Genomic DNA, 13,708 nt, shown 5'->3' on the forward strand with positions numbered 1-13,708 from the left:
ACACAAAAGGGAATTCCTTTTTTCATTCGCATTCCCGATTACATTGAGTTTTCCACTTAAAAAAAAACGACAGTTCACATCGTATTTTGATAACACAAAAGGCCAAAAGCGTTACAAATCTATCTCACCGTGATTATTACACCGTGCTCTTTATACAGCGTTTTACCGAAGAGGAAGTAAATAACTGGCGAGGGCGAGAGGAAGGACTGAAGTCCAGTCCAGCAACGCCTTGTTGACATGCCCAGCATGTTGCATCACAAGTCACAACGCATTCGTTTACATTCGTTTTCATCGCCCACTTTTGCTATTTCTTTGCAGTACCCATATGCTGTACAATGTCCATATTTTTTTGTGTGTGTTGTGGCCAAATGATTCAATTTATCACCGGCTTCCCGCTTCCGTTCAGGTTCAGTCTGCCGAATGATTCCGAAATATTCTCCATATTTGAAGTCGTCGGTAGACCCTTCGATTATTTAAAAACTTGATTCAAGTAATATTTCAGATAACTTGTCGGCTAGTCGGCCGTGCTCCTTGCTATCGTCAGTGATCGGTAGTTAGATAGGTATAAGATAGGTGCCTCAAGTAGGTAATGCCATTTCTTGTTCGACTTTATTTATATTTGCTTTGAACCACTCCAGAATTGCGTAGAAGATGTGAACAAATATTGAAGCAATATCTAATGAGAAGTAACTTGGAAGAAAAAATTAATATCAATTCAAAATCCAATAAAACCCACACACGCCAGTAACGTCAACTGTGCTGCGCGGCTTGCTGCCGATTGTTTACATTTTTGGCTTTGGAATGTCATGCTCCCAGCAAAAATATCAAGAGCATTATTAGCAATATTTGTTTAGGCACTTCCTCTTGTATGATCAGCAAATTTAATTCTTATTAGCGTAGCTAGAATTTTTTTTTCCATAATATTGTATATCTGAGCATTACAGCTCGTCGACTTTAAATACGGAAAAATATAGTGACTGCATGTCCCCGACAAGAAAAGATATATGCATGCGCGCCGGTGGCTCCCAAAGTACGTAAAGCGGGCGTATTGAATATATTCCTGTGGCGAAACCGAATAGTATTATCGTCGTACTTTGTCGGTGTACTTTTCCAAAGTACACCAAGAATATATTCACTTGGTGAAATCGGGCCCAGGGCGGCATGCGATGTGTGCATATTTATTGCTTTTGCCAACAAGCAAGGCAATAGTAAATTCAATCTAGAATCATGTTTGGTACTAAATTTAACATACTATTCAAATGCTACTAATAAATCGAAGAATGAAAATAACATCTCGTCGCAGATTTCAATTTGCTTATTCGTTAATATTTCCCAGGTTACCTATTCGGCATTGCTGGCCTGGCAACAATAATCTTCGAGTTCGCACCAAGTTTTCATATTGATGCGCACAATGAAATGTAGATTCTAGATGGCTGTTCAATAAAATGCTCAATTCTACACAGCATGGCACTACCGAAAAGGATAAATCGGCTATCACTTCTCCGCACTATTTGTGCAACAAAAGGATATTGCACATTTTGCGATGGGAGCGGGGCGCCGCCGGGAAATATGCATGCCAATTAATTGTTTGGTGCCAATAAATAATGGGATAGTGCATTGGTTCTAGAATCGCATCTGGGAACACATTTTACGGGCTATTCAATAATACTGATTATTCGAAGAATGAGCATGATATCTCGTCGCAGATTTCATGTGTCCTACTTGTCTTTATTTAGAGGCCCATTGGGCACTGCTGGCTATACATTCTTCAATTCTTCTATCAATTTCTTATGGACGTGCACGATAAAATGTCGATTCTAGATAAGCATTAGATACAGCGTTCAATTCTACACAGAATGACACCAGATTCGAGGGATTATCCGCCATCACTTCATCGCGCTTTTTGTGGAACAGAAGGAGTGTCGAGCCGACGTCGCATTTTAATACAATGGGTGCGTCCAGGGCGGCGTGCGAGGTGTGCATATTTATTGCTTTTGCCAACAAGCAAGGCAATAGTAAATTCAATCTAGAATCATGTTTGGTACTAAATTTAACCGGCTATTCAATGCTACTAATCAATCGAAGAATGAAAATAACATCTCGTCGCAGATTTCAATTTGCTTATTCGTTAATATTTCTCAGGTTACCCATTCGGCATTGCTGGCCTGACAACAGTAGTCTTCGAGTTCGCACCAAGTTTTCATATCGATGCGGAAAATGAAATGTCTTTTCTAGATGGCTGTGCAATAAAGCATTCAATTCTACACAGTATGGCACTGTTGAAAAGGATAAATCGGCTATCACTTCACCGCAGTATTTGTTGAACAAAAGGATTTTATATAGTTTCGCGAGGGGAATGGGGCCCCGCCACGAACGATGTATGCCGTTCGATTGTTTGCTGCTAATGAACAGGGGAAAAGTATCCTGGTTCTACATATGGAATCACTTCCTAGATTATGTTCTACGGGGTATCAAATGATATTAGTTATTCGAAGAACAAAAATGATATACCGTTGAAGATTTTATTTTCCCTACATACCTATCGGAATTCGAACGCTCATAGAGCATTACTTGACAGACCTGCAAATACAAAGCCTGGCCAACAAAGCACCATGAATCTCCAAATAAAGACAAAAAGAAAATGAAGCCTGCGACCAGATACCATTCTCATTCTTGTAATAATTAGCATCATTGAATAGCTAGCAAAATTTATTCCAGGACACAATTCTACATACCAATTATTGTTATGCTTGTTGGCAAGAAACATCAGTCGGCATATATTCGCACGCGGGACCCGCCAGGCTCCCGTCACGAAAATATGCGACATCTTATTGTTTCACAGAAGTGCGGAGGAGTTCCATCATATTTTTCCTTTTTAATAACATTATACTGCGTAGAAATTAGTGCTTTATCGACCAGCTGTCTAGAATCGACATTTTATTTTGCACGTCAATAGGAAAACTTGATACTGAAACTCAAAGTTTATTGTTGTCAGGCCCAGCAACTGCCGAATGAGCCGCGAACTACGAACTGTATGAACAAGAAAGTTGAAGGCTGCAACAAAACAGCGTTCTTGTTCTTCGAATAATAAATAGCATTAGATAGTTCAACAAATTTAGTATCATGCATGATTCTAGATTCAATTTATCGTTCCCTTTCTTCTTGGCAAAAGCAACAAATCTGCACACAGTACACGCCGCTCTGAAAGGCTCCCATTCATTGCGTTAATATGCAATGACGGCTCTTCTATTCCACAAAACGTGCGATTAAACTATGTGGGATTATCCCTTATTTTTAGTGTCATTTTGTGCAGAATTGAACGCTTTATCAACAGCTTGTCAAAAATCGACATTTTATCGTGCATGTCGATAACAAAATTAATATAAACGTAGATCTGGCTAGCGATGCTAATCGACCTCCAAGTAAAGATAGTGGGGAAAATGAAATCTGCGACGAGGTATCCTCAATCCTCATTCTTCGAATAATTATTACCAGTAAAACGCCTTTTGGGCGAAGAACGAGCGAGCGAGATAGTGAGCCCTGCACGTGCGGTAGGGCGAGAGGGTGCTTCCAACGGGCTTGCGCAAAGCACCCTTCTAACCGGTCGCTAGCGGTGTGCCAAATTTGAACGCAATCGGCCCAGCCGTTCCTGAGATCTGGAAGCGGCATTCTGCACGTGCGCACGTGCAAACGGGGTCCAAAATGACTTTTGCACGGCACCCTACTAACTGGTCCCCAACCGTGTACCAAATTTGAGCGCAATCGGCCCAGCCGTTCTCGAGATCTGGAAACGCCCCCTGCACGTGCGCACGTGCAGTAGCACCCTAACCGCAACACATGGGAATGCATTGCCTGGTGGGTGCCTACCTGTATGCCAAGTTTCAGCGAAATCGCCCCAGTAATTACCGAGTTACTGAAATGGGAACAAATTTGGCACCTCTTATTGTTGTATTTTGCACGTGCACTGGGGGTGACCCACATGCATCGAGAGTATCCTATTTTGGGTAGAAGGGATGCTGCTACCCTACAAAAATTACGGCAAGTCAATCGCCCAAGCGGCTGCTGATATATGAGCCTCTCAAAATCACTACTTTTGCAAAACAGCTTGAACACCCTTGACTTTTCACGTGGCACGTGCCACGACGGTCACTGAGATGTATCAAAAGTAGTCAATTACGGGGTAGAAGGGATGGGGCTACCCAACAAAAAAGACCGTAGGCCAATCGGTCCAGCGGTTGCTGAGATATAAGCCTCTCAAAAGCGTTACAGGCCGGGCCGGGCCGGGCCGGGCCGGGCCGGGCCGGGCCGGGCCGCTCATACTGAGACTTTTCCGTTATATTGAAAAGACTCACTTCGCTCGCTGCGCTCGCTCGCTCGTAATCATTGAATAGCCCGTAAAATCTTTTCCCGGATGTGATTTTAAAACCAATATATTCTTCCGTTGGTTGTTGGCAAATAACAATCTATCATGGGGTTCACGTCGTTCTGCGTTCACGGCCACGCCCCGCTCTCATCGGGGAAATATGCAGCATGGCTTTGTTCCACAATTAGCGCCGTGAAGTGATCATAGCAGATTTTCCCTATTAATAGCGCCATACTGTGAAGAATTGAACACGAGGTATCGGCAGTGGCGTAGACAGGGGGGGGGCCATGGGGGCCATGGGCCCCCTTTCCGCCCAGCCGCCCAAATGGCGCCCCAATTAGCGCCGACTAGGCTGATGCCGTTTTACAGAGAGAACATGAATTAAAAAGTGCTGTGCAGGTAGGGATCGAACTCAATATCTCTTTGGGGGTGCCTGGACACCTAAATGCTCTCCAGGGCACCCCCAAATACGACCTGAGCCCCCAAATGTTGAAGGGCGCCCCTCCGGAAACCAGAATATTCCGAACCCCCAGGGTCGATGGCGCCCCTGCAGAGCCACTGGCACCCACCTGAACGGAACAGTCGCCCCATTAAAGCTTGATGGCGCCCCTCTAGAGCACCCGGCGCCCTTCTGAAGTTCACAGCCATGCCCAATTCGGCCCCATCCAAGATCGATGGCGCCCCTGAAACCACTGGCGCCCCTCTAAAGCACCCGCACTCTTCTCAAGATCACAGTCGCCCTATCCGAGATCAATAGCGCCCTCAAGAGCCACTAGCGCCTCCCTCTTGAGACTGAAGTCGTCCCGCTTCAGACTAAAGTTGCCCCATTCAAGCCCAATGACGCCCCTCCAGAGCGTCCGACGCGCTTCTGAAGATCACAGTTACTGGTGTTCGGTTGTCTAATTTTCTATTACAAGCTATTTCGGCCTTATTTCGGTCTTCGGTATTGTATATAATTCGACAGGGAATACGAACAAAGCTACTGAAATGGCGAAGAGGCGAGACGAGAACGAACCAACGAGCAACGATAGATTCGATTTCGTCTGATTTGGATACCGGTGACGAAGCCCGGTGCTGGATCCCGGTGATGGATCCCGGTGATGGATCCCGGTGGTTGAGACCGGTGATGGAGACCGGTGCTGGAGGAGCCCGGAGATTGATCCCGGTGATGGATCCCGGTGATGGAGCCCGGTGATGGATCGGATCCCGGTGATAGATTCCGGTGATGGAGCCCGGTGATGGATCCCGGTGATAGATCCCGGTGATAAAGACCGGTGCTGGAGACCGGCGGTGGTGCCCGGTGATGGTGCCCGGGTGGTGAGCGGCGATGTGCTCCGGTTTGGTGACCGATAAGGTGCACGGTTTGGTAGCCGATTATGGTGCCCGCGGTTCTGTGACCAGCGAAGTGTTGCTTGGCCGGTTTCGTGACCGAAGTCAGCATTTTTGACATTTTGTGTGTGTTGAGTGTTTTAGTGATCTTGAAGAGGTGTGTCAGAAGAGGTGAGTTGAATTAAGTGCGTGAAATTATTTCACGCGGAAATAATTTTACGTGCAGATTTATTTGGAGCATTTTTGTGAATACAGAGAGACTTTTGGCATTACTGGTGTTCGGTTGTCCAATTTTCTACTACACTGACCTAAAACTTAAACGAAGTCTTTCCGTCATTATTTTTTACGCTCTTTTGATTGCCCCTTACCGCGTGTCGCTACGTGGCCCAGGAGCCGAGTTAGAGGGGCGCGTGAAAACGCCCCCCCCCCCCCTCCCCCCAGCACGACACGGAAAACACAGGCCACCAGCACGGCGAGGGTTAACTAATAGGTAATGAGAGGTCACAAAATTGACCTGGCCCTCAATGTAGATATTTGGTCAGGGGATTACGCAAGGCGAATGCTCGGTGAGATCAGCAAGTCTCTATGGCGCTCATTCAAAGTCGATCATGCACACTCATCATCAAAAGTCGTCTTCTATACTACGTCGGCCGAAGACATCATAAACCTTCGTGTCACTATATGGGACAGTCTCACGCCTCACCCATCTGGCACTCATGCAGTCATGCATGTCCACAAGTAGGGGCTTCGCGCACTGGACATCGAATGGTAGAGGTGATTTGTGGAGAAAAAAAAATCCAGAACGTGTCAGGTCAGCGTTCGGTCGCCTCTGACTGCAGTCGCTGCTGGTATGACAATGAGTTTGGATCTCATGGTGGATATCATAGTCTTAACCCTATTCCTGGCGGGGGGCCTCAGGAGCCCCCCCTGAGGTTTTTTGGTTATTTCTCCCAAACGCGTTGAGCTAGGAAGCTCAAATTTTCTGACTTTTCCTAAAAGGCTTCTACGCAACATTTCTGAAAATTTTGAGTTGATCTGACCTCAGGTCAGGTCACCAGAGGCGGTTTGGTGACCCTACCTCAGAAAAGTTTGCAATCACGCCAGAGCTAGAGTTTTTGACCGATCAATTTCTTCTCTTCAGGCTTTAGTTAGAGTACCAGTATGTGCAATTTTTATATCTCGGAATTTTGATATCGGTGACCTAAGGTCAGGTCAGTTTCGCGACCTCCCCATTATAAGTCAATGGGGGAAAAATCAACTCCCTGTTTTTACCACTAAAACGGGTTGGAATGGCCCCATATACCATACATGACTTCATATACGATCAACCTTCACTACCTTGAGGTCTGTTTTGCTCTTGGGCAGCTGTGAGGTCATGTGACGTCATCAAAGGTCACCAAAGGTTTTTGGCCAATAACTCCGTACAGGAACAAGATACAGACGTGTGGATGGTCTCATTGTGTTCAGCTCGTCAAGACGCATCGAATGATATACATGATGACCTCGAGGTCACGTGACCTGAGGTCAACCTTTGACCTTGACCTTTCGAGGTCAACATATATATCATTCGATGCGGATTGACGAGAGGATCACGATGATGCCCTTAGTTTGTTCCTATCTTGACTAATTCGAAAGTTATTCGAGAAAAACTCTCTCCATATCTAGCACCGACATTTTGACTTTTTCGACCCCTGTGACGTCATCTTTGACCTGACCTGAAAATGACCTTTGTAAAAATTGTAGATCTTGACCGTGCGTATCCGATGCCGTTTACCGTTTGTCGCTGCGATGTGTAGTTTTTGAGATCTGAAGGGGGGGCCGAATCGGCCCCCCCCCCGCCAGTTTCTTGTCCCGGCGGAGCCCGCCAGGAATAGGGTTAAATGTTCAAGTCTTTCCTTGACTCAATTTAGGCAATTAGTCGCAGCGTGAATCCTACATACGTGCGGTCTGAGATTCTAAGCACGGCCACCCCGGTTGACCAGAGGCTGCAGTTCACAGGTCACTTGGGATCAGTGAGTGAACCTGTATTTTTTTTTTTTTGCAAAGAATAAAGATTGTGCCTATCGATCAACGTATATTTTACCGTTTCGAATTCGCATGGCTGCGTATTTTGAGAATAAAATGTCCGTAGCCTGAGCTCGTTTCCTATATCGTGCTAAATATGCATAAAGATCAAGGTTTTTGATAAAAAAAAAAACACCGGGCTGCAAATTGCATTTATTTGATTTTATGGAAAAAAAACAGCGAAACCTGGTTCTTATCCTCGTATTTTGCAACACCTAGTACCTAAATCATGCATGAATATATGACGTTACATTTTAGACTGACGCCCCTGACACTAGCTCACAATGGCGCCCCTCTCAAGGGGCAAAGTCGCCCCCTCGAGCACCATGGCCCCCCCTTTCGCCGATTTCTGGCTACGCCACTGGGTATCGGACACCTTTCTTGATCTAGAATCGTTCGTTGCATTGTGCGTGTCAACATGAAACTTGACATAGGTAACTCGAAGTTTATTGTTATCAGGCCCAGCAATGCAGAATGAGCCGTGAACACTGAGCTATGAACGAGTAAGGAAATTGAAATCTGTGACGAGATGTTATTTTGATGTTTCGAATACCTAATAAGTAGATGCCAGCGCATGGCCCGTTAAATTTAGTACCGGACACGATTCCAGATTCAAATAAATATTGCTCTGCTTCTTGGCAAAAGCAATAAGTCTGCACACATCATAGGCCACAGTGTACGCTCCCATTGCTTAACCCGCGCCCTGCTGGGGGGTGTTTGAACACCCCCCTTGTGGTTTTTCGCGAATATATCAAAAACGGGGGCGCGGAGCGCCGCCGTTTTTGGTACACCTTATTATACATCAATTCTACACATGTTGTAAAAAAATTTCAGACCACGGTCATTCAAGGTCAGGTCACAAGGTCACTTGAAGTGACCTCACCTCATAAATGCATTTGACGAGCGACACCTACGGGGTCGTGCGGCAAAAACTTTCTCTGTCCGCGGGCGCCACTGCAGCGACACCTGCCGTGTGGCTCCAACACTATTGGCTCAGTCTGTGCGCCCACGCCGTGCCGCGAACACTGATCCTACACATTGTTCAGCGTTCCGATTGTAGTTGGACCACATCTGGTGAGTTCTCCCCACGTGGTGGGTGCATTACGCCGAGATGGCCTGGCTGGGCCGTGGTGTCGTATTTTTATGTTCGCCCAGTGGGCTCGCGGCACTGGCAGCCGGCTCTCAGTTAGGAACTGCCAGACCAAAGTACCAGTCGCTGGCTGTTTTATATTTTTTTTCTATCATTGCCTCTAGGGCCCTTGCCGCAGGTTCCTGCACCACCGACAACTGTGGTGTCCCCTACGGCCGCAGGGGCGCGCCGCGGCCCGCGATCGCGTCGTCGGCCATAGCGCGTTTGCGCCGGCGACCGTATACGCAGTTACGCTCGTGCCGCAATTCAGGGAGTTACGTCTTATGCTGCCACCAGACTGCTAGCCTCGTATCTTGTTGTATTCATCGCCCTGTCCACGCGCATGACCTAATGTCTCTGTGCACCCAAGGCCAAGCCACCCTGACGCCATCTTGGCGGGTCCGAGCAGCAATCGTGTGACCTCTACCCAGCGATCGCGTGATCGTGACGTCAGCGGTAGGTGTGGACACCTCCAGCGCTGGTGGCGCCGCGGCGGCAGCGACAGCAACTGCTGGTAGCCACGTGGCCGCCAGCGGCGCAGGCGCGGGCGTGTCATTACGTAACCGTCATCCGCGCCGTGAGGCGGCCCGGGTGATTCACCCGCCGTGTCGTCAGCTGACCGTGACCGTGGCCTAGCGGCCTTTGGCCCGGCGACCGGACCGCAGGTCCGCAGCTGATTGGGGGTCGTCTTGCACCGGGTCTGCAGCGGGCCATCTGGGCTGGAGTCAGGTCACTGCTGGCTGTATGCCACTCTGTGGGAAGCAGCGTTAGTCGGTCACAATTTGGCCAGACGTGTACGCAATCGTGTATGCCTGAGAGGCAGCGTTAGTCGGTCACAGATTGGCCTGACGTGTACGCAACCGTATATGCCTGGGAGGCAGCGTTAGTCGGTCACAGATTGGCCTGACGTGTACGCAACGGTGTATGGGCTGGAGTCAGCTCACTGCTGGCCGTATGCCACTCTGTGGGACGCAGCGTTAGTCGGTCACAATTTGGCCAGACGTGTACGCAATCGTGGATGCCTGAGAGGCAGCGTTAGTCGGTCACAGATTGGCCTGACGTGTACGCAACCGTATATGCCTGAGAGGCAGCGTTAGTCGGTCACAGATTGGCCTGACGTGTACGCAACGGTGTATGCCTGAGCTGCAGCGCTAGTCGGTCACAGATTGGCTGGACGTATACGCAACCGTGTATGCTATATCGGTTTCGTCCGCGTCCCACTCTGGGAGCGTCCAGGGCTTACGTAATTTTGTTTTTCTCATTGCAGGCATGCTCGTCGTAGGGGACAGCTATGCTGTCCACCTCCCCCGCCGCTGTTCGCCCCACCTTGCCGTGGCGGCGGCCGGTGTTCGCGGAGGCTGCGTCAATGACGACGGCTTCAGGCGCTGGGCCATCCGGGCCGCAGTTCGTGCCCGTCCTCGCGTGGTCACGCTCGTGGCGGGCGGAAATGACCTCGCCAGAAGGGACTGCCGCGTTCAGCGGTGGCTCGCCAACCTCCAGGAACTGACGCTCGGGCTCCTGGCAGCCGGAGTCGTTCGCGTCTATGTGCTGCCCATCCCTCCGCGCACAGGCTTTCCATCCAGCGGCGTGTCGGCGCGAATTTTCCGGCGGCGGCGCTGGGTGGCCAACAAACTGTTGCGCCGCCTTTTCCGCCAACCGCCGGTGCTCCTGCTCCACTTTGTGCCGCCACCTGACTTTCTGGCGTCGGATGGGGTTCATCCGTCCGCGGCCGGGTGGCGCACCCTGGAGAGCGTGCTACAGGAGGCTATGGACGCCTCCTCCGGGATTTAGCGTGTACCGGGTCGCTCCCGTGCTGTGTCGTGTGTGTCCCCCCCCCCCCTCCTAACCGGCTGGCCGTTTAAATACACATTCCCGCTAACATCGTCGTCTATTTTCATGCGTTCGGAGCTGCTATGCCACGGGCCAAGTCGTCGGCGGGCCGTGCCCCGGCACGCCCCCTGCCAGCGCCACGGACGGACGCGCCGCGACGCGCCACTACGAGACGCTCCGCGGCGGCCGCGGCCGCGTCTGGCGCTGGTGCCACGAGCCGCCGCACGCCCGCTGCTGCGGCGAGGCGACAGGCCGCAGTGATGGCCACCACTCCGCCCAATCCAGGGCGGGGCCATGCTGCTACAACGTCGGCCGCCGCCGCCTCGCCCCCTGACGCCGCGGTCATCGACCCCGCCGCTCTTCAAACAATGGTGGGCGACATGGTCCGGGCCGCCGTCGCCGCCGCTCTACCTGCCAGCGAGCCATCACCGCCGGCGACGGTCGCCGTGCAGCGCGGTCCGGCACAGCGTCTCCAGGATGGGCCAGCTGCCCATCTGACGTCCGCCGACCACGCCTACACGCCGGCTGCCGAACTGCAAGCCGGGCCAATGGCGCTCCCGGCGGTTCTCTCCGGCGCCCTTCCGACCGCCGCCGGCCCTGCTCCACCTGCGCACCTGCCAGCGGCGCAGTTGCCCGTCGCCGGCCGTCCGCCGGCACCGGTGGAAAATGCCGCAGGTGACGACCTAGCGGCCCGCGCTGCCGTATCCCCCGCGGTGGCGGCCCTCATCGTGTCCCATCAATTCATTGACCTAAACACTCTCCTCAACGACTCTATCCCCCCGGCAGAACCAGGGCTGTTTTGCCTTATCGACGGCCGTCTCCGTCCCTCGGTACAGCGCCGCCCAATCCCGCATTTCGGCGCCTGGGCCACCGCGTTTCTTCGATACGCGGCCGTGTACTTGGCTGCCCACCCCGCTGACGCCTCCGGTCTGTTGCGCCACATGCAACAAGTGTCCTCGCTGCAGGCGCCCGGCCTTGGATTCGCGTGGCGCGATTTCGATGAGGCCTTTCGGCGCGCACGGGGCCTCTGCCCGGAAGCTCACCCATGGGGCTCCACGGCGGCCACGTCTCCCATTTGGCTCACCGCAATCGCTCGCGGAATCGCCGGTTCTCGGGCCGGGTCTGCAGCCGGTGTAAGCGGCGAGGGTCGGGGCGGCTCTAGCCGGCCGGCCGCCGCGTCTGGCTCTTTTCGCGCGCTCTGCCTCGGCTACAATCGCGCCGCCGGGTGCCGCCGGTCCCCGTGCCTGTTCCGGCACGAGTGCCGCCTCTGCCGTGGCCCCCATAGCGTGCTCGCCTGCCCTCGCCGCGCCGCCCCGGCCCTCCCCGGCACCCGCCGCCCCGGCCGCGAATGACTCCCTCACTCCGCCGGTATCAGTCCCGCCCGACCACCTCGCGCTGCTCCTGACAGGTTACGACCCCGCCCTGGCCGCGCAGCTAGTGCACGGTTTTCGCTACGGCTTCCCGCTCGGCAGCGCCGAGGTCCCCTCTGGTGACTCGGGCGGCAACCTTCCATCCTGCTCTCTGGCGCCGGAAGTCGTGGACGCATATGTCGCGGCTGAGACGCGCGCGGGTCGGATAGCCGGTCCTTTCTGTCCCGCGCCGCCATGGATCGTCCGTTTTTCTCCCATTGGTCTAATCCCCAAAAAGTCTCCGGGCTCGTTTCGGGTCATTCACCACCTGTCATTTCCCACCGGCGCTTCCGTCAACGATTTCATTCCCCGGGAGCGCACATATGTTCAATACGGGTCGGTGGACGAGGCTCTTCGCCTGATTGGGTCCTTCCAACGCCCCTACCTCGCCAAAACCGATATTGAGAGTGCATTCCGCATCGTGCCCGTCCGCCCGGCGGACGCCGCCATGCTCGGTTTCCATTGGCGGGACTGCGCATACGTGGACCTTTGCCTTCCTATGGGCTGTGCCAGCTCTTCCCAAATCTTCCAGTCCGTCAGTGATGCGCTCGTCTGGATCGCGCAGAACAAATTCGGGGCGGGTCCCATTGTTTCTGTTTTGGACGACTTCCTCTTCATCGGCGAGTCGCGCGCAGCGTGTCAGCGCTCGCTCGGCGGCTTTCAGGCCATGTGCCGTGACTTGGCGATCCCGCTGCGTCGCGACAAGACCGTGGCGCCGTGCCGGTCCCTCACCTTCCTCGGGGTGGTATTGGACCTTGAGCGCGGCGAGCTGCGGCTGCCAGCTGACAAGCTGGCACGTGCCAGGGCAGGCCTCACGAGCCTGCTGGCCCGCCGGAAAGCGCCCCTCCGCATGGTCCGTGAATGCACGGGGCTCCTCAGCTTTGCGTGCACCGCAGTGCCACTCGGTCGCCCGTTCCTACGGCGCATGTTCGACTTGTGTCGCGGCGTGTCGCGCCCTCACCACCGCGTCACGATCACCCGGGCGGCCAGACAGGATATGCGCGCCTGGCTGCTGTTTCTAGACCGTTTCCCAGGCCGCGCGATTCTCGCTCACCGGCGCTGGTTGTTGGAGCCGGGTCTTATCCTGGAGACGGACGCCTCCAGCTCGGTCGGGCTCGGTGCCATCTGCGGCGAGGACTGGCTCCTGGGGCCGTGGCCCGCGTCCCTCCGCGAGGCCCCTATCAGCGTTTTGGAACTAGTGGCTGTCGCTGTAGCCGTGCACGTGTGGCGAGATCGGTTCGCGCATCGCTGCGTCCTTGTGCGCTCAGATAACTCCGCTGTGGTGGCCTGTATAACCTCTCAGTCATCTCGCTCGCCTGCCCTAATGCCATGGCTCCGATTCCTTTTTCTCACCACCGTCTCTCATAACATTCTCGTGCGTGCCGTGCACACACCCGGCATCGCCAATGCAGCAGCTGACGCCCTGTCCCGCGGTCTTGTGCAGGTCTTCAAGGAGCTCCGCCCGTCCGCAGCAGCCACGCCGACGTCCTGGGACTGGCCGGCCTGCGGCACGCTCTCACCGTTCACCAGCTAGCTGGTGCCGCGCTAGCTCCTGCCACCATTCGCTCTTATCGAGCAGTGTGG

The 13,708-nt window shown here is 52.9% G+C and overlaps 2 protein-coding genes across 2 annotated transcripts; both read left to right on the plus strand.

Annotated features, from left to right (window-relative positions):
• The first annotated feature begins 8,647 nt into the window (after positions 1-8,647).
• On the plus strand, positions 8,648-12,618 carry LOC122370732 (uncharacterized protein Rv2082-like). Its single transcript, XM_043346598.1, has 2 exons — positions 8,648-8,830; positions 10,794-12,618. The coding sequence occupies exon 2, from the start codon at positions 10,799-10,801 to the stop codon at positions 12,065-12,067; it is 1,269 nt and encodes a 422-aa protein (XP_043202533.1). The 5' UTR covers positions 8,648-8,830; positions 10,794-10,798; the 3' UTR covers positions 12,068-12,618.
• Positions 12,619-12,623: 5 nt separating this feature from the next.
• On the plus strand, positions 12,624-13,658 carry LOC122370733. Its single transcript, XM_043346599.1, has 2 exons — positions 12,624-13,329; positions 13,375-13,658. Exons 1-2 carry the CDS (start codon positions 12,624-12,626, stop codon positions 13,656-13,658), a joined length of 990 nt encoding a protein of 329 aa, XP_043202534.1.
• The last annotated feature ends 50 nt before the right edge of the window (positions 13,659-13,708 follow it).

Source organism: Amphibalanus amphitrite, unplaced genomic scaffold (genome assembly GCF_019059575.1).
Source record: "Amphibalanus amphitrite isolate SeventyFive unplaced genomic scaffold, NRLGWU_Aamphi_draft 001164F_arrow, whole genome shotgun sequence".
In the NCBI taxonomy this organism is placed as follows: domain Eukaryota; kingdom Metazoa; phylum Arthropoda; class Thecostraca; order Balanomorpha; family Balanidae; genus Amphibalanus; species Amphibalanus amphitrite.